At 41.6% G+C, this 21,991-nt stretch overlaps 1 protein-coding gene across 1 annotated transcript in view; it reads left to right on the forward strand.

The window, feature by feature from the left end:
- The window catches only part of SIGLEC1 (sialic acid binding Ig like lectin 1), a 118,372-nt gene that overhangs the window by 76,057 nt on the left and 20,324 nt on the right, over window positions 1-21,991 (forward strand). The window contains exons 16-21 of the mRNA XM_077478050.1: window positions 1,023-1,277; window positions 3,782-4,078; window positions 11,271-11,516; window positions 13,324-13,626; window positions 17,886-17,982; window positions 20,683-20,755. Coding sequence (XP_077334176.1) covers window positions 1,023-1,277; window positions 3,782-4,078; window positions 11,271-11,516; window positions 13,324-13,626; window positions 17,886-17,982; window positions 20,683-20,755 — 1,271 coding nt within the window. The remainder of the gene's footprint in view (window positions 1-1,022; window positions 1,278-3,781; window positions 4,079-11,270; window positions 11,517-13,323; window positions 13,627-17,885; window positions 17,983-20,682; window positions 20,756-21,991) is intronic.

Raw genomic sequence — 21,991 nt, forward strand, 5'->3', positions numbered from 1 at the left:
TTAGACCAGCCCAGCATTGGGATGTAACAGCAGTACTGGTACTTTATACCTTAAAGTAATATTTTACTACTAATTTAAAAATAAAAGTTCAGTATCATAACAAATATCTATAGCAATATAAGTGCAAAACCATGTGCCCAGAAATTATCATCAAATGATTACAAGTGAAATAAAAAATTACTCCTCAGTCCAAAGTGTTATCAGAAATCAACAAATAATGTCCGCAGATCAAAAAAAAAGGAAATAATGAAAGCATCTTCACACTCCTTAGTGAGAAAACACCTTGTGAAAAGTCCATGGCGGGAATCTATCAGAAGGTGTACAGTTCACCCCAACCAAACGTGCAATACAGCTCCTTACAGAAATTTTTGACCTTATATTACAGATGGTTATACAGAGCTAAGGGGGTTAAGGGTCTCCCTCAAACCCATCAGCTTTCTCCACCAGAGCCAATAAAGATTGTACCACCAAGGTCACTCAAAGATAAAAAAAAAAAATAAAGCGCACTCTTATAGTGTAAAACTGTATGTTGTATATTTATTAAAAACATAAAAGTGCACACTCACATGATAATAGAGCAACAGCAGCTTAAGAAGCATATAGGACTACAAATGGCATTCCTACAGGCTTACACAAACTTGGTCCCAGCCATCCAATGAGGTCCACATGCGTGATGACGTCACCGCCCTACGCGTTTCATCATAGATGGTGTCATCTGGGGGAACGTGAATTCAAGTATCTGAATCTCTAGTGCTGGCGGCTCTCCTTGGTAAATTTCTATAATCTGAATGCAGTGAATTAATGCTGCTATTTTAGGATTTTACTATTGACTGAATTGCTTTAAATGTTGCCACTAGGAAGAAAGAAGGGGGGGAGGGGGTAAGAAAAAAAGGGCTTGTTTAAGGGGGTTGGATTAGGAGGTCTGTTTTAGAACAGTATAAAAATATAATCTATATAGTCTTAAAATAAATAGGTTTTTAGTCTATTTGATTTTATTTGAATGTGTTGTATTGTGTGACTAGGTGCCCGTGTCCTTACCAGCCCCTCTACGGAAATGAAGAAAGGTGACTCTCTCACATTGACCTGCCATGTCCGGGATGGAGCTGAGCCTGTGATTGGTTACACTTGGTATATGAATGGGAGGTGGCTCCAGGAGGGTGCTCTGGCCTCTGTATCGTATGAGAAAGTAAGCAGCGATAATGCAGGGTCCTACTCCTGCACAGCCCATACTACCACAGGCTCCAAGACCTCTCCACCTGTCTCCATCACTGTGCTGTGTGAGTATGATAAAGAGTTCCGGACACTTACACACATAGCTTACACAAACAGGTCGAACTGCATGGATTGGTGTCTTTTTTCAACCTTACCAGCTGTGTAACTGGCGAGGATCAAGTCAGAAAAATCTGAAATTCACATACTAATTATGCAACTGAATATAAAACCTTGAAAGTTGGGAGTTCAGGCTGATTCAGAAGTTTTCATTATCTAATACAGTGGTGGTCAACTTTCTTGGTATAGGAGGCCTCAAGTATGGTCCCTGATATCACCAAAGGGCAACACATAATATTCAGTGAATGCAATGCAATAGAAAAGTGACAAAAAACTGACATGCAACAAGAGAAGGTCAGAGACTGAAGATTTGTAACACATGTTGACTGCTAACATGTTAGGTGAATTGTTGGAGCCTGGGGACATGCTCCTGGAGACACATTGAGGTTGATTTACTAAAACTGGAGTTATTATAGTCCCTGTAAAAATAGGTGGTGGAGTCACATTTATGATGCCCACCAATTGCCTCCCTCAGCTGCAAAGAGCTGGTAGATGAGCTTTATTTTTAATAAATGCAAACCTATGCATTTTTGTATGATGGAAAACAAGCCCAAATGTAGAACTACTTTATGTACGTGCCGTGTTTGAATTGGAAGGCTTTACCACCACTTTGATCTGCAGACATGTTGCATACAACTAGAATATCCTAGTACAGTTTGAAAACGAGTGATGGCTCATTCAAACATTTGCGTTAGAATGCCCACCATTGCCCAGCATAGTCCCAATGTAGGGACAAGGCAATCTTTGTTCGTTCACACCACTGCATTGGGATGGAGTGTGCTGACAAAAAAGTACTGCATGACTTTCTTTCAACACAGCAGGCTTTGGTGGAAACCACCACATTCTAAGCCCTTGTACACACGGTCGGCCATTCCGACAACAAAATCCGTCGGATTTTGTCCGACTGATTTTGTCCGAAACTGGTGTTGCATACACACGGTCGGACAAAGTTGTTGGAAAATCCAATTGTTCATAACGTGATGACGTTATTTCATTACGACTGGACTATGTTCAGGCTAGTAGCCAATAGCTTTGGTCTAGGAATTTGATCTGAGCATGCATGGCACTTTGTCCGATCGGAATTCTTTACAAACGATTGGACAAAGTCCGATTGGATCATGTTGTCGGAAAATTTTTATATCCAGCTCTCAAACTTTGTTGGTCGGACATTCCGACGGAAAAAGTCAGATGAAGCCCACACACAGTCGGATTATCGAACAACGCGGTCCGATCCGACATTTTCCGTTGGAATGTCCCACCGTGTGTACAAGGGCTAACACTGCTGTGTGCATAGACCATATGGAAATGTCAAGTGTGGCATTTCATTAAAGTTCTACCAAAAAAATTATATATAAAAGGTAAACAGTAAAAAGTAAATAGTTTGATGCTATGGGATTGGCGCATAAGCACTGTGTCCAGTGGCCGTGTGTTTAGCGTGACTGCTGGTGTAAATGAATTCTAAGGCTCGGTTCACACTGCTGTGACTTGGGATCTGACTTGTGTGACCCTAAGTCACATGACTTGTGAAATCCCATATTAGTCAATGAGTGCGGTCTTAATTAGCACTACTGAAGTCGCTCTGACTTTACAAAAGGTTCCTGCACTACTTCAAGGTGGCTTCTATCCGACTTGTGCCCATAGACATTAATGGAGGTCACCTCCAAGTCGGATCCTCATCTATATTAATGTGTGTCTATTTTTTTCCAACTTACTTTAACAGACCAAGCTGTATGCAAAAGCAGAAGTTGGAGGGTTGGGACAAACCATTTACCACTGACAGGAGTGCTTACAATGGTCAACTTTTATGCATATACATAAAGTGGAAAATAAACCCTCCTATCCTTAACAGCCAAGGAAGTTGTCATCTTAGCCTCTGTTTGATCAGCTATTGCTATTGTGCACAACAGTTCAGTTGGCATGTCTTGAATGTGTTTTGGGAAACTATTTTATCAATGGATTTAGTTCCAATTTAAAGATATCAGCTGGCTAATGCTGTATTCCCTATTGCTCTTATGGGCCGTACACACAATAGGATTTTCTGACAACAAATGTTGGATGTGAGCTTGTTGTCGGAAAGTCCGCCGTGTGTATGATCCATAGAACATTTGTTGTCAGAATTTACGCCAACAAATGTTTGAGAGCAGGTTCTCAAATTTTCCAACAACAAGATTCCGAGCCTGTGTACACAATTCCGACGCACAAAAGTCCACGCATGCTCGGAATCAAGCAGAAGAGCCGCACTGGCTATTGAACTTAATTTTTCTCGGCTCGTACGTGCTGTACGTCACTGTGTTCTTGACGTTCGGAATTTCCGACAACATTTGTGTGACTGTGTGTATGCAAGACAAGTTTGAGCCAACATCCTCCGGAAAAAAAATCCACAGTTTTGTTGTCGGAAAATCCTACCGTGTGTACATATCTTTACTGTTTGATTTTCCTTTTGTCCTGACAGATCCTCCAAGAAACCTCCTAGTGACATCACTCCTGGAGCTGCAGGAGAGACAGCTGGCGGTAATATTGTGCCGTGTGGACAGCGAACCTCCCTCTACGTTGTCTCTTCTCAAAAACATGGAAGTAGTATCTCCAGATGGATATCATGACACCACCCAGCGCATCACGTTGTCGCGCTCGCATAACACTCTACGGCTGGAAATAAAAGACGTGACAATGAATGACCATGGGGAATACACGTGTCAAGCTAATAATTCCCTTGGTGCTGCAGAAAAATCGATTAGCTTCTCTGTTCAAAGTAAGGTTGACATGGTTATTTTTTAAAGAGAACCTGTGAGGGTAGAAATATGAAGGCAGAAATTGATGGCTCATTTTGAAAGGATTAGGATGACAGCATTGGACTCGGCAATGGCCGCTCCCATATGGAGTCTTTAAAAGTTGACTTTGCAGTGAAACAGCAGTTATGCCGCGTACACACGACCCGTTTTAAATAAACTCTGACGGTTTTTCCGATTGAGTTCCGCTAAAATGGTCTTGCCTACACACGATCACACCAAAGTCCGACCGTCTAGAACGCGGTGACGTACAACACGTATGATGGGACTAGAAAAAGGAAGTTCAATAGCCAGTAGCCAATAGCTTCCCTTGCGTCGTTTTTGGTCCGTCGGAACAGCACACAGGCGAACGGTTTTCCCGATAGGAATTGATTCCGTTGGGAAGATTTAAAACGTTCTATTTCTAGGTCCGTCAGAATTTTCGAAAAAAAAAAAAAGTCAGCTGAAACCTACACCGATCGGAATATCCGATGAAATGATACCGCCGGACTTTTGCTGCCGGGAAGTCTGACCGTGTTTACGCGGCATAACAGGCAAAGGCAAGATCAAGCCTAAACCATATGTTAGATTTGACATTTGGGAGGTGTAAGGCAGTACCATTCCTATGAACCCCAATGCCTTTCTCAGTCTTTTTACACTGGAGGAACCTTTGAATTAGGTTTCAGGAAACCTTGTGTTAATCACTTTAACCCCCGAAAGTATTTGCCCACTTCCTGACCAGGCCGTTTTTTTTTTTTGAGATATGGCACTGCGTCGCTTTAACTATGACTAAGCACCATATCAGCAGCTGTGCAGTTAGTCTGTATTGCTCTGTGATGCTTTGATGTCCATTTTTTAATAAAGGTGAACTTTTTTGGAGTGCGGCTATCCAGCGTTCTATTTCTTCCACTTAGTTGCTTTAACTGACAATTGCGCGGTCATGCAACGCTGTAACCAAACAAAATTGATGTCATTTTTTCCCCACAAATAGAGCTTTCTTTTGGAGGTTTTTGATTGCCTCTGTGTTTTTTTTTTTTTTGCGCTACAAACAAAATAAGAGCGACAATTTACCAGTGACATTATAGTAATCAGTGCTAAAAATATGCACTATTATTGTACTAATGACACTGGTAGGGAAGGGGTTAAAATTGGGGCGATCAATGGGTTAAATGTGTTCCCTGATTGTGTTTTCTAACTGTATGGGGGGGACTGTGTGACTGAGGAAACACACAGATCCATCTTCTTGCTTAGCAGAATGACAGGACCTGTGTGATCTCCCTTGCAAAAATGGAGATCTGCCTTGTTTACACAGGCAGATCCCCTGTTCTGTCACTACAGAGAATGATCGTGGGAGTCCGGACCAGCTGATTGACACCCCCCAACCAATGGGAGCACGCGTGCCCACAAAAGCCAATTCACAAGCCAACGTACAGCTACACTTATTCGCAGGATCGTGCCAACCTGCTGCAGTGTAATGACGGTGGCTGGTCGGCAAGCGGTTAAAGTAGAACTATAGTCAAAACTAGGGATTCCACCTACAAAAAAAATATTAAAAGCCAGCAGCTATAAATACTACAGCTGCTGACTTTTAACAAATGGACACTCACCTGTCCCGGGTTCCAGCAATGCCGGCAGCCAAGGCGGATCGATCGCTCGGCTCTTGGCTGCTGCCGCCACCCTTCTAGGTGAGGGAATCAGGAAGTGAAGCGAATCAGCTTCACTTCCTGGTTCCCTACTGCGCATGCGTGAGTCGCGCAGCGCAATAGGAATTGTCCGCGCTGTCTCTGAGACCCGTGTGTGTCCCAGCAGACAGCGCGGCAGGACAGGAAATGGCCTAGACTCCCACGGGAGTCTATGCCCGGAAGTGGGTGTAAATACCTGTCTTTGACAGGTATCTGCACCCCCCTCCCCCCTGAAAGGTGCCAATTGTGACACCGGAGGGGGGGAGGGTTCCGATCAGCGGAAGTTCCACTTTAGGGTGGAACCCCGCTTTAAGTAAGGGAGGTTTATAACGCCTTAAAGTGCTGTGCACAATTTACATAAATTGATAAATAATAAATCAAAGATACTACTATAATACATAATCCAATGGTTAAAGAGTATACCTTGTGACAACAAAGTGATCATGTGCAAAAATGTGTATATATATATATATATATATATATATATATATATTTATATATATAGTGCATCCACTTATATATAAAAACAGTGCTTTATACAGTGCTTCAATATTAAAACAAAAAAACATTACAGTGCACTAAAAGCGTAATTCTCAATGCAATATCACGCGTTAATGGATTCCCCCTGAGGAAGATACGTCATTTCCCGGTATCTACACGCATTGGGGAGGAGACAGGAAGGTGTGTGAAATGGCAGAGTGTTCTCAGCAAGGAAAGGACACATCAGCTCAGTGGTTTTAATGGCTTTTGGCATTTGTATAGATTGGCGCACTGCGGCACCCACTAAATGTGAGTTCCCCCCTTCTTCTGCAGTTGACTTGGTCAGCACAAGCGTATGGGAGGTGATCAGTGCTAGCAGCTATCTATACTATATTAATTAACTGTCATAGTGTATATGGTAGCTCGCAAGAACCTTCTTATTATTTAGATTTATAACACCTAAAAGGTTTATTTTTGCCATCTGTGTCCCATTCGGGGGAGATTTACCTGCACTACCTGTCCAACAGCTAAGCAGGAAGTGAGAGGAAATCCCTGCAAATTAAGGGAATCTTTAGGGGGCTCCCAGGTCACTAGAACTAGTGTCCCCATTTGAAGAGTTCCCCTCTATTACTTTTCTGAGGACAACCCAAAATGTGGGGTTTTCTTTTACTTTCACTTTCAATGATAATGGTAAACAGGACAAAAAAAAGATATAGGGTGAATCTCCCTAACTGGGACACAGACAGCAATAAAAACTGACAGGTGCTCTAATCCATTTCCTCTCTATCGAAAACTAAAAAAAAAAAAGTTTTGCCTTTAGTTATACTTTAAAAATTATTTTTAACGTTTTAGCTCACAGAAATGTACTTTGATTAGTACGTAGTGTTAAATAAAATAGTATGGTGTACCTACAGTATTTAACCACTTGCAGCCCACCCACAGTACAATTACTGTGGGCAGGCGGCAGGTACAGGTATGTCGCTGCTTACTTTTTGGATCCCGGGTGCGCTGCGTTTGCCCCCGTCCTAATCTGTGCTGTGATTGGCCATAGCACGAGTCTGTCAGCAGGTTACAGCTAATGGTTTTGGCTGCATACCTGCTGATTGGCTGTGTCCAATCACAGCACGGAGGTCTGTGTGTTGGTAAACACAACACACAGATTTGAATAATGTGAAAACTCGCGCTACAGTGAAAAAATATTATATATAAAATAAATCAAATCAACTTGCAGCAGCTGTACACAAAGTGCTGCTCATTTGGAAAAATATATCATAATAAATTACAGCGCTTGCAACTGTGCAAAATAATTGGCATATCAAATATAATGTGCAGATATATCCAAAAGACATTTTCAAATAAAAGTGCTTATGTGCTTAAAAAAATAAAAATAAAAAAAATGTACATTACAACAAATACATAAATAGCTAAAAAAAACAAAATCAAGAATTAATATATTGCAAAAGTCCCAATAAACGTGCCCTTGTGCTCCAATCCTATAAAGTGCAGCAGTGCTCCAGACTTCCAGTCTGTGGTGTGACACACTCCCCTTCTGTGTCCCCACTCACCAGATCAAAGGGGCCCCTAGCTTTGCAATCTAATGCCCCATACACACGGTCGGACATTCTGATGACAAAATCCGTCGGATTTTTTCCGTCGGATTTTGGCCCAAACTTGTCTTGCATACACACGGTCGCACAAAGTTGTTGGAATTTCCAATCATTCTGAACAAGGTGACATCAAACGCGTACGTCGGGACTATAAACGGGCCAGTAGCCAATAGCTTTCGTCTTAGTTTATTCTGAGCATGCGCGGCACTTTGTCCTTCGGAATTGTCTACACACGATCGGAAATTTAAACTGATCGGATTTTGTTGTTGGAAAATTTTGGATCCAGCTCTCAAACTTTGTGTGTCGGAAATTCCGATGGAAAAAGTCAGATGGAGCCCACACACGGTTGGATTTTCCAACAACATGATCCGATCGCACATTTTCCATCTGAAAATCAGACCGTGTGTATGGGGCATTAGGGTCAAATAGGCAAAGATCCAGTGGTATCTGATGTTTTGAACCGGTCCACAAAAGGATCTCCCCCAGCGTGGTGGTTTCTTATAAGAAAAGAAAAGGAACTAATAGTGAAGTACTGTAAAAGATTGTTCATTACACAGAAGATAATTCTACTTACAAAGTAGCCAGACATCATGAGCATGTATGAAAATACAGCAATACAATCCAGGAACACCGCATCCAGCGTGCGTTCCACCGAAACCAGAAGTAACGTCGCATGGATTCAGCACCAGAAATTACGTCAACGCGTTTAGCCCTCCCGCAAGGCGTGATTAACCACTTACGGACCGCCCGCCGTCATTATACGGCGGTACTTTGAAGTGGAATATCGTTGTTATGGCAGCAGCTAGCGGTCATAATCCCGGTATCCACTTCTTCAGCGGGTGGTGCGCTTTTTAGATAAAAGTGGTCTCTGCGGCAGATTCGCTGTGAGATCACTTTTACAGGTGGCGGGAGAGGGCCTACGGTGCCTCCGGTGTCCTCTGCCACTTACTGGAGCCGCCAACTCTTCCGTGTTAGGTATGGAGATGAGTGAGGGGAAAATGGCCCCTGCTCGGCTCCACACAATTGCAGGGTAGAAGCGACGTCAAAACGTCACTTCCTCCCATAGCACTTAAAGGGACTTTTTTTTTCAAACAACTTTTTTTAATTTATTTTTAATTTTATTTTTTATTGGTTTTTAGTGTAAATATGAGATCTGAGGTCTTTTTGACCCCAGATCTCATATTTAAGATGTCCTGTCATGCTTTTTTTCTATTACAAGGGATGTTAACATTCCTTGTAATAGGAACAAAAGTGACACAATTTTTTTTTAAAAGAACAGTATAAAAAAAAAAAAAAAAAGTAAAATAAATAAGAAAAAAAATAAGTTGTTTGAGCTAGTGAGCAGAAGCAAACGCATATGTGAGTAGCGCCCGCATATGAAAATAGTGTTCAAACCACACATGTGAGGTATCACCGCGATCATTAGAGAGAGAGAGAGCAATAATTCTAGCTCTAGAGTCCTCAAAACATGCAACCTGTAGAATTTTTTTAAAGTCACCTATTGCGGGCACAACTTTGAAGCGTGACATGTTGGGTATCAATTTACTCAGTGTAACATCATCTTCCACATTTTTTTAATTCAAAAAAGTATTTTTTCCAAAAAAAAGTGCGCTTGTAAGACCGCTGCGCAAATACGGTGTGACAGAAAGTATTGCAACGACTGGCATTTTATTCTCTAGGGTGTTAGAAAAAATATATATAACGTTTGGGGGTTCTAAGTAATTTTCTAGCAAAAAAAAAAATGATTTTAACTTGTAAACAACAAGTCTGAAAAATAGGCCCGGTATTAAAGTTAAGAACCTCATTTCCGGTAATACAATCTGAGTTTATATACGCAAAGGGACTCACCTCCCTCTTGCTAAACCAATCAGTTTCAACTAACGGCCATTTTCTCGTAGACCAAAGACCACCTCAACACTACTTAACAACCATAGTGGCAGCCATTAATCTGTGAATTAAATGATAAAATTAATCTTTATACTCCGTCCAGAAAACGTCAATTCCACACATATACATACATTAAATGAAAAAAAAAATGAAACAAATTGATTACCAATACAATCTAATAAACAAAATCCATTGTAATGAACAACCTTTATTAAAATTGAGAATAATATGAGATAAAAATGAAAAATTTCAATTAAAAAAAAAAATTTAAAATAAAAAAAAAAAAAAAAAAATGAAAATAAAAAAAGGATCAAATAATACACAGATATGGCTGGACTTTTCACTGCTTTAAGTTACAGTTCAGAATTGAAAGCAAGGAGAGACTCCAGCTAGATGATCTTTAAGTAAAATCAGCACACACACACTTCTTAGGCACACAGTTAACCCCCTCCCGATCACCCCTGTCTACCAGCCAGCGCCATTAGTATAGTGTCAGTGCATAGTATTATCACGGATCACTGTATTAGTGTCACTAGTGATGTCATGTTAGTTAGTGACCCTCCCAGATAGTATCAGCACCAAATTGTCCGCCACACTATTACAGTCATACTATAAGCCCGCTGATCACCGCCATTACTAGTATAGTGTCTTTACAGATCAGTATCTTGATCCCAATCAGAACTATGTCCCCAATAGTATAGGGTCCCCAATAACGCAGTTTTGTTTTTACCAAAGACATGTAGCAGAATACATTTTGGGCTAAATTTTATTTTATTGGATATGTTTTATAACAAAAAGAGATACTTTTTCTTTTCTGTTTTCAAAATTGTCGGTATTTTTATATAATAAAAAAAAAAATCCAGTGCTGACCAAATACCGCCAAAAGAAAGCCCTATTTGTGTTTTAAAAATTCTATAAATGTAATTTGCACATAGTGTTGCATGACCGCGCCATTGCCTGTTGAAGAAGCGCAGTGCTGAAGAGCAAAACATGCAGGGGGTAAAACCTTCCAGAGAGCAAGTGGTTAAAGAACGGCTACAGCAAAAATAGGAATTTCTATGGAAAAGTATTCTAAAACTGAACTTAGGGCTAAGCAAATACTGTCTAAATACAACAGGCACATGTATTCTTGCTTGAATTCATTAATAAAAATAAAAAAATGCCTAGTCATGTATCTTTAAAATATGCATGCACATTTATTCAATGCAAATTTAGCAAAACAAATATTCTTTAGGCTGTTTTCTCTTCAGAATGAATGTTGATATGGGCAGTAGTAAAACACTGCACTATGGCCACTAGATGGAGCTGTGGAGCATAGGAAATACATGGGTCTTTGTAACAATGTAACAATTCTAGGGATCATTGGTTCAATTTTTCTGCTGATTTCCTCTAGCGGTCTCTAGAATTGTTACATAAGTGTTATTAGAGAACCTCTTTAAATATTCACATTTATTTATCTATTTATGTTCACAGCAACATTGATTGTACATATTTTAAACCCTTTTCTAACTCTGTTCCAGCTGCCATGGTGTTGGTAAGGCCATCAAGTGAGGTAGAAGAAGGCCACTCGATGAATCTCACGTGCCAGGCTCCCAATGACAATACTACTTATACCTGGTACAAGAACAACAGGTGGCTCCATGAAAGCTCCCAGAAATCTCTACTGCTGCCCAAAGTGTCCAGTTCAGATACCGGTTCTTATCACTGCTTGGCCAAGCACTGGCGAGGAAACAGTGCCTCCCCGCTAGTGGGAATAAGCATCCTATGTAAGCATCTACCTTGTGATAATGATGAAGGCCAAAAAGTGTGTAATGGTATACCCATTGGGGCTGCTACATGACGTGGCCCACCTGTCACCCTGCCCAGCCTGGTATTCACTCCTCAGTCACTCTCAGACAGAAAACAGTTCATGTGCTTGTTTTTGATATTTTTTTAGGGAATTTAACTTGGGGGGATGGGGTAAGGAGATTATGAGATGCCCAGCAAATTATATGTACACAACACTTCTCTAATCTCCTCATGCACAACTCTTGCTTGCAACTCTTTCTCTCTCCCTCCTGCACAACTCTTGATCTCCCAGGAGTAGCTAGCACATGTTTAGGCCCAACACTGTCTCAGCCAGGCCAAAGTACCTTGGCCTTTGCAGGCAGGGACCGTGGCCCCCTATGTTGTAACAGAAAATAGAAAGTCTTTTTGTGCTAGCTGTCCTATACTGTCCTACTGCTCCCAGCCAGTCCTCTTCAGGACCTGCCAGCCCTCCTGGCTGCAGCTGCCCGACTTCTGCCTATGACATTGCAATCCTCCCTACTGGCTCCACACCCAGATCTGGTTGTTTCCTCTCAGTCCTCTCTGGTATGCCTCTCCAGTCCCCCTGACTGCACAAGTCATGTACCAGCCCTCCTGGCTGCAACCGGTGGTTCCCTTCTGAAGGCTTGCCCGGCAGTATTAGCTCCTGCTGTCCTCTCTTGCTCCCCCTGTGCCTCCTGTTCAAAGCCTCCATGATTTCCTGGAGGGCTTCGTCCCGCATCCGATCCCAGGCCCAAGGTCACCCCCCCAGACTGGGGAGCTCCCTCAAAGGCCCCCGACAGTCTAGCACTCCATCCTCAGTTCTTCCACCCAACTACTCCTCCCCAGCTGGGCTGACTCCAGGTATTTAAGGAGGCCAATCCAGGTTGGGGATTGGTCAGGGCTCCTTAGAACACCCCAGGCAGCTCCACTTCTCCTCTCCTTCTCTCTTTCTAGTACCTTCTCCTTAAATTAGCCTATACTTACACAAAAAAACAAATATAGCACCTACCTATTTAGAGGGTGCTACAAGTGCATCAACACATTCTATTAGGGCAGAGTAAAGGGTATGGACCACTTCCTGTCACAGGCAATTTTAAAAATGTTCACACACGTTTAATAGGAGTACGAGCAGAAAGTTTCTATTTAAAGCGTTAGTAAACTGAGGCTTGCCCTGGCTGTAGGAGTGGCCAGGGCTTGGGGAGACATCACTCCCTCAGTTGCAGCATGTATCTCTGAAGGTCCAGCACAGTATGCCAGAATATGCTAGGGAACCCTGGTTGAGAATGGCTGATTTGGTTTTGTTAACGGGGGCATATGACTTTCCTTCCTCCTGAATGATTCAGTTCTGGGGGCATAAGTGGGCAATCAAAAGGCCCTAGCGTTGTCATGTGGAGGTATAGGTAGCCATTAGCCATTTCTGAGCTCTAACCAGACCAACTAAAAGCTTTCCCAAGGTTTTTGTTTTTATTTGCCCTGTATGTGAATTCTCCAAGTCTTCTACCTCTCTCTTTATCTATACCTTGAAAAGTATTCCTAAAGTGTATGTCCGGCTTATCTAGGGCTCTGTTAGAGTAATTTACCCTCACTTCCTGTCCCACTGACAAAGTTTTACTAGAAAGAAAGCAAGGAGTACTCTTCAAAAGCAACACATACAGAAGAACCATTTTTACAAAGTGATGTAGTGCTCAGGTTCCTCCCCAACAGATCCTAAAAGTCTCCCTAACCGGCAGTAGGTATGTTGCAATGCCTTTCAGTTATATTATTTTCTTTTAATTTGTCTTGCAGATGGTCCTCGTAACTTGGTACTAACGTCATACCTAGAAACTCAAGGAAGGGGGAGAGCAATTATTGTGTGCCAGGCTGAAAGCAACCCTCCATCCATCATCTCCCTGATCCGCAATGATATCCAACTAGGTACCTCGGCACTAACGTTCGTCGACCGAGGCGACAAGTACTGGTCTTCTGCCTCTCATAACTACCTGAAGCTTGAGATAAGAGACCTCACCGTCGAGGATTCTGGGAGCTACAGTTGCATTGTTAGTAATAAATTGGGCACCACAAGGTCATCAATACATCTTGAAACTATAGGTAAGTGGCTTTCTTTTTTCCATTTTCCCCCAGCAACTTGTCTTATGTTTTGCTTCACAGATTCTACTTTTTTTGTTGTTTTGATTTGAGGTGAGTGCACTCTTTTGACTGTAGTTTGTTGCAAGAAAAGAAAATTGGGCTTTTGTTTCAGTGGGGTGGTATTTTGGGGTTTTGGAGATTTTTCCTTTATAATTGGGCTATGTTGCTTATAGTTAAATATTTGAGGTGAGTGCACTCTTTTGTCTGTAGTTTATGTTGCAAAAAAAAAAAAAAAAATGGGCTTTTGTTTCAATGGGGTGGTATTTTGGGGTTTTGGAGATTTTTCCTTTATAACTGGGCTATGTTGCTTATAATTTTATGCTGGTAGGCACTTTATTTTTTGTGAAACTGCTTTTTTTGCAGCAAGGCTTTCAACTCTTTAAAGGGGGGGACTGGATTGAGCTTTATTTTATTTTGATAGGGCCTTTTTTTGGGGGGGGGGGTACTCAAAACACAGCATTTACATATTGTTGACCATCTGTTCTTGGAGCTACCTTTTGTTCACAGCATGTGCCTAAACCCCCTGACATTATATCACTTACATTCTCTGCACCTCCCCTGTCCCCTGACATGTTGACAAAATAAAAGTTAGGCATACACCATTGAGGCCTTTTAACTCTGATTTAAAACTTTCCTGCTACTATCCAGTTTTACACAGCAGTATCTTCTGCAGTATGCAAGCATGGGTTAATTTTATTTATTTATTTTTCACTTCACATTTTTACATGTTTGCTCTTCTATATTTATGTGATTGTGCTGAAAGTGTGATTTTTAGATTAGCCACTAGAGGGAGCGCTCAATGTAATCTCTTTGCCTCTCATCGACAGCTGTTAAGATATTATATCAGCCAGGGCAGGGAGGGCATTCTTTTTCAGAAGTCTGACATTATATCACTTATATTCAGTGCACCTCCTCTTTACCCATTGATAAAATAAAAGTTAATCATACACCAGTTAGGCCTTTTATCTCTGATTAAAACTTTCCTGTTACTATCCAGTTTTACACAGCAGTATTTTCTGAAGTATGTTTAATGTTGTATTAAAGTCACACCCTCTTTGTCCTTGGACCTAGCCTTGCTAATTCAAATTGTCTTGCTGCTGGCTGATTTTATACTGCTGTTGCATCTGCAGTCTCTTAATTCTTGTGTAAAATTCCTGCCTGCGTGCTATGCCCTACATGGCAAGCATGAGTTCATTTTTTTTTATTTCACTTTAAATTTTTACATGCTTGCTCTTCCATATGTATGTGATTGTGCTGAAAGTGTGATTTTTGGATTAGCCACTAGAGGGAGCTCTAAGGTGAAATCTCTCTGCCTCTGATTGGGGATGAGCCAGATGCTCGAGTTAAATGTAAAGTTCGACACAAACATTGGGAGTTCGCCTGTTTGCTGAACAGAAAACATTATGCAGAATGTCGCAGAACGCCCGATGATGCCCGACAAGATTGTGCAAATCATTAAAGTCTATGGGACAGAACATGAAAAACCAAAAGTGCTAATTTTAAAGGCTTATATGCAAGTTATTGGCATAAAAGTGTATGGGGACCCGGGAAAACTGCTGTTTTTTCAGGCGCAGTGATTTTAATAATGGTTGAAGTGAAACAATAAAAATGAAATATTTAAATATCTTTCCTGGGGGTCTCCCTAGTCTGCCTGTAAAGTAGCATATCTTTCCCATGTTTACAGTACCACAGTTTGAAAACTTCTTGCGGCTGTAATATATTGTCAGATCCCAGCAATATACATAAACTTAATTGAAAAAAAGGCTCATGCCAAATTTTTTTTTAAACGGCGTGGGGAAACCCCCCCCCAAAATCCATACCAGGCCCTACAGGTCTGGTATGGATATTAAGGGGAACCCTGTGTCAAAATAGAAAAAAATGATGTGGGGGTCCCCACAAAATCCATACCAGACTCTTATCCGAGCACACAACCTACCAGGCTGCAGGAAAAGGGGGAAGGACGAGAGAGCGCCACCCCCTCCTTAACTGTACCAGGCCACATGCCCTCAATATGGGGAGGGTGCTTTGGGGTCCCCCCCAAAGCATCTTGTTCCCATGTTGATGGGGACAAGGGCCTCATCCCCACAACCCTTGCCCGGTGGTTGTGGGTGTCTGCGGGTGGGGGCTTATCAGAATCTTGAAGCCCCCTTTAACAAGAGGACCCTCAGATCCCGCCCCCCCATGTGAATGGGTATTGGGTACCCCTACTTAGTCACCTAAAAAAAAAGTGTCAAAAATGTTTAAAGTGACAGGAGATAGTCCTTTATTAAACAATAAACAAAGTGTCCTGCGATGTCCATTCACAGCGTTCGACATTACCAAGGAAAGAAAATGAAAAAACTCTGCCTCCATGGGAGGCATCCCCGCGACTGCTGTATTTTTGTTTTGACAGCTGTTATATAGGCAGGGTGGGGCCACCCGGGGACATAAACGGATGATCCCACCCTTCTCTGATGTCACGTGATATCACATGATGTCAGAAGGGGGCGGGGTCACCCAGTTACGTCACCTATTAGTTGCTTATATAACAGCTGTCAAAGCAAAAAGACGGCAGTCACAGGGATGCCTCCCATCGAGGCCGAGTTTTTCCCTTTTTTTTCTTCTCTGAAACATTGGATGCTGTGATTGAAGATGAATGGATATCGCGGGACACTTTTTTTTTAAATAAAGGACTTGTCCAAAACTATCTTCTGTCATTTTTATTTTTTTACACTTTTTTGGTGAATGAGTAGGGGTACAATGTACCCGATACCCATTCACATAAGGGGGAGCAGGATCTGGGGGTCCCCTTGTTAAAGGGGGCTTCCAGATCCCAATAAGCCCCCCGCCCGCATACCCCCACAACTACCGGGCAAGGGTTGTGGTGAAGAGGCTCTTGTCCTCATCAACATGGGGACAAGGTGTTTTCAAAGCACGCTCCCCATGTTGAGGGAATGTGGCCTGGTATGGTTCAGGAGGGGGGCGCCCCCCTTTTCTTGCGGCCTGCCAGGTTGCATGCTCAGATAAGGGTCTGTTATGGATTTTGCGGGACCCCATGACATCTTTTTCTGTGCCGCGGGGTTCCCCTTAAAATCCATAGCAGGCACGATTTTGTTTTAAATTTTGGCGTGGGGTTTCCCTTAATACCCATACCAGACCTAAAGGGCCCGATATGGATTTTGGGGGAGACCACCACACTATTTTTTTTTTTTGTTTACATTTTGGCACGGGGTTCCCCTTAATATTCATACCAGACCAAAAGGGCCTGGTAATGGACTGGGGGAGGGACTCCCGCCGTTTTTTTTCAATGATTTTTATGTATATTTCCGGGATCCGACAATACATTACATCCGCGAGCAGTTTTAAATAATTTTTTTGCCTTTGGAAAAGTCATTTTGCTGTGGCATAGTAAAACAAATCACAAGGATGTCCTACTTTACAGGCAGACTAAGGACACCCCCCAGGCATAATATTTAAACTAATATTTAATTGTTATTGTTTCATTTTAGGCATTATTAAAATCACTGCTCCTGAAAAAACTTCAGTTTTAAAAACTTTCTTGCATTGATACATGTCCCCTGGGGCAGGACCCAGGTCCCCAAACACTTTGTATGGCAATAACTTGCATATAAGCCTTTAAAATTAGAACTTTAGATTTTTCACATTCGTGTCCCATAGACTTTAACGGCGTTTGCACAAATTTTCTGCCTGTCTTGCTCTGCTACAAACTGAAACAGGGGGTTGTTCAGCTCACCTATACCGCTGATTAACAACTGTTAACATATGTTAGCCTCACAGGGAGGGCATTGTTTTTCATAAGACTGAAGACTGCTAAGCCTTCCTTTCCTTTTACTAATGTTTCAAATAAGAAAACCTATGGTGAAATCGTATAGAGACTGCCATGTCTGACTTCCTTCTGAAAATGCTAGTTTCCTGGCTGTCATGATGATCCAGTGGCGTTCAATGCTTTCAAAGGCATAGACCCGAAACAATTACACATATCAAGATTTCCGACTTTCTAAGCTGCATGATCGTTCCCGATCAGTGTCTCCTGGAATGTCTATTGTATGCCAGAGACAGCCGGGCAACTAACATTTTCAGGAGATCAACAATAAAAGTCCTTATATTTCTGTAATTATAGATTGCCTTTAGAGAAACTGAGAAGCTCACTCACCTCACATGTCTTATCTCCCTCTCTCCCCCAATACCTCTCTCATCCCCTGGTGACCCACTCTACATAGACAGGACACATTCCACCTACAAGATCGTCTTTTTGGCTGCATTAGGATTTATTTTACTGCTGATCGGGGTCATCATTGGACTCTATTTTTGGAAAAAGTAAGTACAGCCATGTTTTTCTCCAGTATGTTTAATGCACAGGGGTATCTATTTTTTAATTTGAATATTCATAAATTCGTAAATACGTCAATTGGAATATTCAAAAATTCTGAAATTCGGTATATCGGAAATTTGAAATTCTGGAAATTCTGAAATTTGGAAGTTTGACAATCCAAAAAAAAGAATAAAAACCTGAAAATTCAAAATAACGAAAATCTGAAAATAAGAACTATTATCCGGAAATTTGAAAACTCAAAAATTTGAAAATCTGAAATAATAACTAACTAATAATAACTATTACTAAACTATTAAATTATAGGTATTGGGATTTCCTTTCAAATTTGGCTGTTGGTGAACAAATACAAATTTATCCAAAGTTACGAATTATCTGAAATAATGAATGCCGCATCTAAACAAATGGAATGTAAAAAATTACTTTTTTATTATTATTATTTATTATTTATTCATTCTGTTCCATTTGTTTAGCTGTGGATACATTTGTATTCTTTACATTTAGTAACAGTCAAATATGAAACGAAATTCCAATACCTATAATTTAAGTTAGTTATTATTAGTTAGTTATTATTTTGAATTTTCGGATTTTCTTTCTTTTTTTAAATTTCCGAATTTCCAAATTCTCATATTTTCAAATTCTCAAATTTCCGAATTTTCAGATTACAAAATTTCGAATGACGAATTTTCAAATTTTCAAATTTACGATTATATAGAAAAAAACAAAAACGTATGAAGCGAAAATTAACAAATTTTTCGGCAGTGCACATGTCTAGCACTAGGCTTTGTTGCATATATTATATCTTGACTCTCATTACATCCCCTGGCTTTAGGCTTTATTCTGGGAAAACAGAAATACATCGTTGAAATGCAAAGGATTTGTACATCTGTTCAGACAGTCTTGTGATCCAGCTACCCCTGCTAGGCAGCGCAGCCAGGTCCGATAATTTCTTAAACCTCTTAATTTTGCAGTTTTTAGGATCAGTCCCAGCTTGCGATTGGACAATAAAAGAGTGGCACAAAAATGGGTTCATTTTTAGGGTCGCTATTAGAAATTGTGGGGCCCCATACAGCCTGCCGGTCAGGGCTCTACCGCCACCCCGCACAGAGAAGGGACTTTAGGTATCTTTTTGTGTACACGCAGCTATCCCACCAGCTGCAGCTCCCAGCAATTAAATAAACGTTCCCCGGGGGTCACCAGTTTAGCAGCAGGGGCCGGAGATAGAGAAGGGACTATTTACTAATTTTTTGGAATCAATCATTGCGGCTTCCATAGTTTAATTAAATAAATTCCTAATAAAGAAGAAGAGGTCAGAACTTTCATTTAGTTTTCCATGGCACAGAAGAATACTTCAAAAATGAGTAAATAGGCTTAGGCCCAATCATTTCCTGGCCTCTACTGAACTGATTGGGCCTAAGCCTGGTACAGGAGCGCTGGTTCTACTCCCCCTATTGACTAAACTGATGGGGCCCGGGCCCGGTACAGGAGTGCTGGCTCTACTCCCCCTATCGACTAAACTGATGGGGCCCAGGCCTGGTACAGGAGTGCCAGCTCTGCTCCCCTATTGCCTAAACTTATGGGGCTTGGGCCTGGTACAGGAATGCCAGCTCTGCTCCCCTATTGGCTAAACTGATGTGGCCCAGGCATGGTACAGGAGTGCCAGCTCTGCTCCCCTATTGGCTAAACTTATGGGGCCGGGTCTAGTACAGGTGTGCCAGCTCTGTTCCCCCTATCGGCTAAACTGATGGGGCTTGGGCCCGGTACAGGAGTGCCAGCTCTGCTCCCCTATTGGCTAAACTGATGTGGCCCAGGCATGGTACAGGACTGCCAGCTCTGCTCCCCTATTGGCTAAACTTATGGGGCCAGGTCTAGTACAGGTGTGCCAGCTCTGTTCTCCCTATCGGCTAAACTGATGGGGCTTGGGCCCGGTACAGGAGTGCCAGCTCTGCTCCCCTATTGGCTAAACTGATGTGGCCCAGGCATGGTACAGGAGTGCCAGCTCTGCTCCCCTATTGGCTAAACTTATGGGGCCGGGTCTAGTACAGGTGTGCCAGCTCTGTTCCCCCTATCGGCTAAACTGATGGGGCTTGGGCCTGGTACAGGAGTGCCAGTTCTGCTCCCCTATTGGTTAAACTTACAGGCTGCAGGCTACCTCCCTACTTTCACAAGTTGTATGTCAAAAATGTTTTTTTTTTTATTTCATATATATCTTCCCAAAAGTGTAGCTTAAAAGCACAACTGCAGTCTAAAGTTTAAAAAAATAATTTCACATTATATAGTCTGGTTGAAAAAAGACACAAGTCCATCTAGTTCAACCAACATTAAAATGAAAAAATAAATGAATAAATGTACGTTTGCTGCAATACTTACCTTCAATCTAGAGCTACCCCCAGCAGTAATTCTTTTCTGTCACTAGAAGTCCACAGTCCTCTGGGTTAAATGAGGGTTCCTCTGAGCCCAGGCTAAAGAGGCCTGTAGAGCCTGGGCCCAATACACTACGGCATTGAGAGACAGTCAGTGTAAGAGTAACGCTTAACCAACCACCCACAATGTCAGCAGTCTGGGGGGGGGGGCCTCTATGCAATGCAAAAAAAGGAAAAATGTTTGTGTGTCTCTGTGCAATGCCAGCAGATCACTGCTAGTAGAATGGGCTCCACAGTTGACAGTCTGCCGCTTCTATCTTTTAGCAGAAAGCAAGAAAGATTGATTATGAAAACAGAAGATGAGTCACTGGAAATGGACAGCAAGGAAACCCCGCAGGTAATTTGTTTTTCGAGATTCTCATAACACTTAGCGACATCTAGTGGCCAAATGCAATATTTTCTGTTTTAAATCAATGAAAAACATTCAACAGGCACAGGGAATAACCTAATAGCATTTGTTTTGCTTTTTTTTTTTCACCCAATTTACGCAGAACAATTGTAAATATACTTTCACAGGCCGATTGCTCAATTTTTATAAATTATTATAAATACAGTAAAACCGTGAATTGCGAGTATAATTTGTTCCAGAAACACATGTAATCCAAAGCACTTGTATATCAAAGCAAATTTCCCCATAAGAAATAATGGAAGCTCAAATGATTTGTTCCACAACCATTTATTCATAAGTCTTTCAGTTTATAGTCCTTATAAAAAGATGATAGCAATGTGATCAGGTTGTGTAACCATAAAATGTCCATCCACACATGGAAGCCTCCACAAGGGGATAAGAAGCAAAATGCAGCAGGAGCTCCACAGAGTATAAAAGAGAAGAGGGGCACCTCTAAGTGTAGCAATATGCTGCTAAAGGTTGTACCTTCATTAACCACATCAGCCCCGGAAGGATTTACCCCCTTCCTGACCAGAGCACTTTTTGTGATTCGGCACTGCGTCGCTTTAACTGACAATTGCGCGGTCGTGCGACATGGCTCCCAAACAAAATCGGCATCCTTTTTTTCCCACAAATAGAGCTTTCTTTTGATGGTATTTGATCACCTCCGCGGTTTTTATTTTTTGAGCTAAAAAACAAACAAAAACGACTATTTAGAAAAAAACAGTTTAAGCCAATACGTATTCTTCTACATATTTTTGGTTAAAAAAAATCGCAATAACCGTTTATTAATTGGTTTGCACAAAAGTTATAGCATCTACAAAATAGGGGAAAGTTTCATAGCATTTTTATTATTTTTTTTTTTTACTAGTAATGGCGGCGATCAGCGATTTTTATCATGACTGCGACATTATGGCGGACACATCGGACATTTTTGACACATTTTTGGGACCATTGTCACTAATACAACGATCAGTGCTATACCATTGCATTGATTACTGTAAAAATGTCACTGGCAGTGAAGGGGTTAACCACTAGGGGGGCAGGGAGGGGTTAAGTGTGTCCTGGGGAGTGTTTCTAACTGTCTGGGGGATGGGGTAGCAGTGACATGACACTGATCGCTGCTCCCGATGACAGGAAGCAGACAATCAGTGTCCTGTCATTAGGCAGAAGGAGAGATGCTGT

The sequence above is a fragment of the Lithobates pipiens genome, unplaced genomic scaffold, assembly GCF_037356315.1.
Source record: "Lithobates pipiens isolate NorthernLeopardFrog02 unplaced genomic scaffold, aLitPip1_a1.2 Scaffold_13, whole genome shotgun sequence".
Lineage (NCBI taxonomy): Eukaryota > Metazoa > Chordata > Amphibia > Anura > Ranidae > Lithobates > Lithobates pipiens.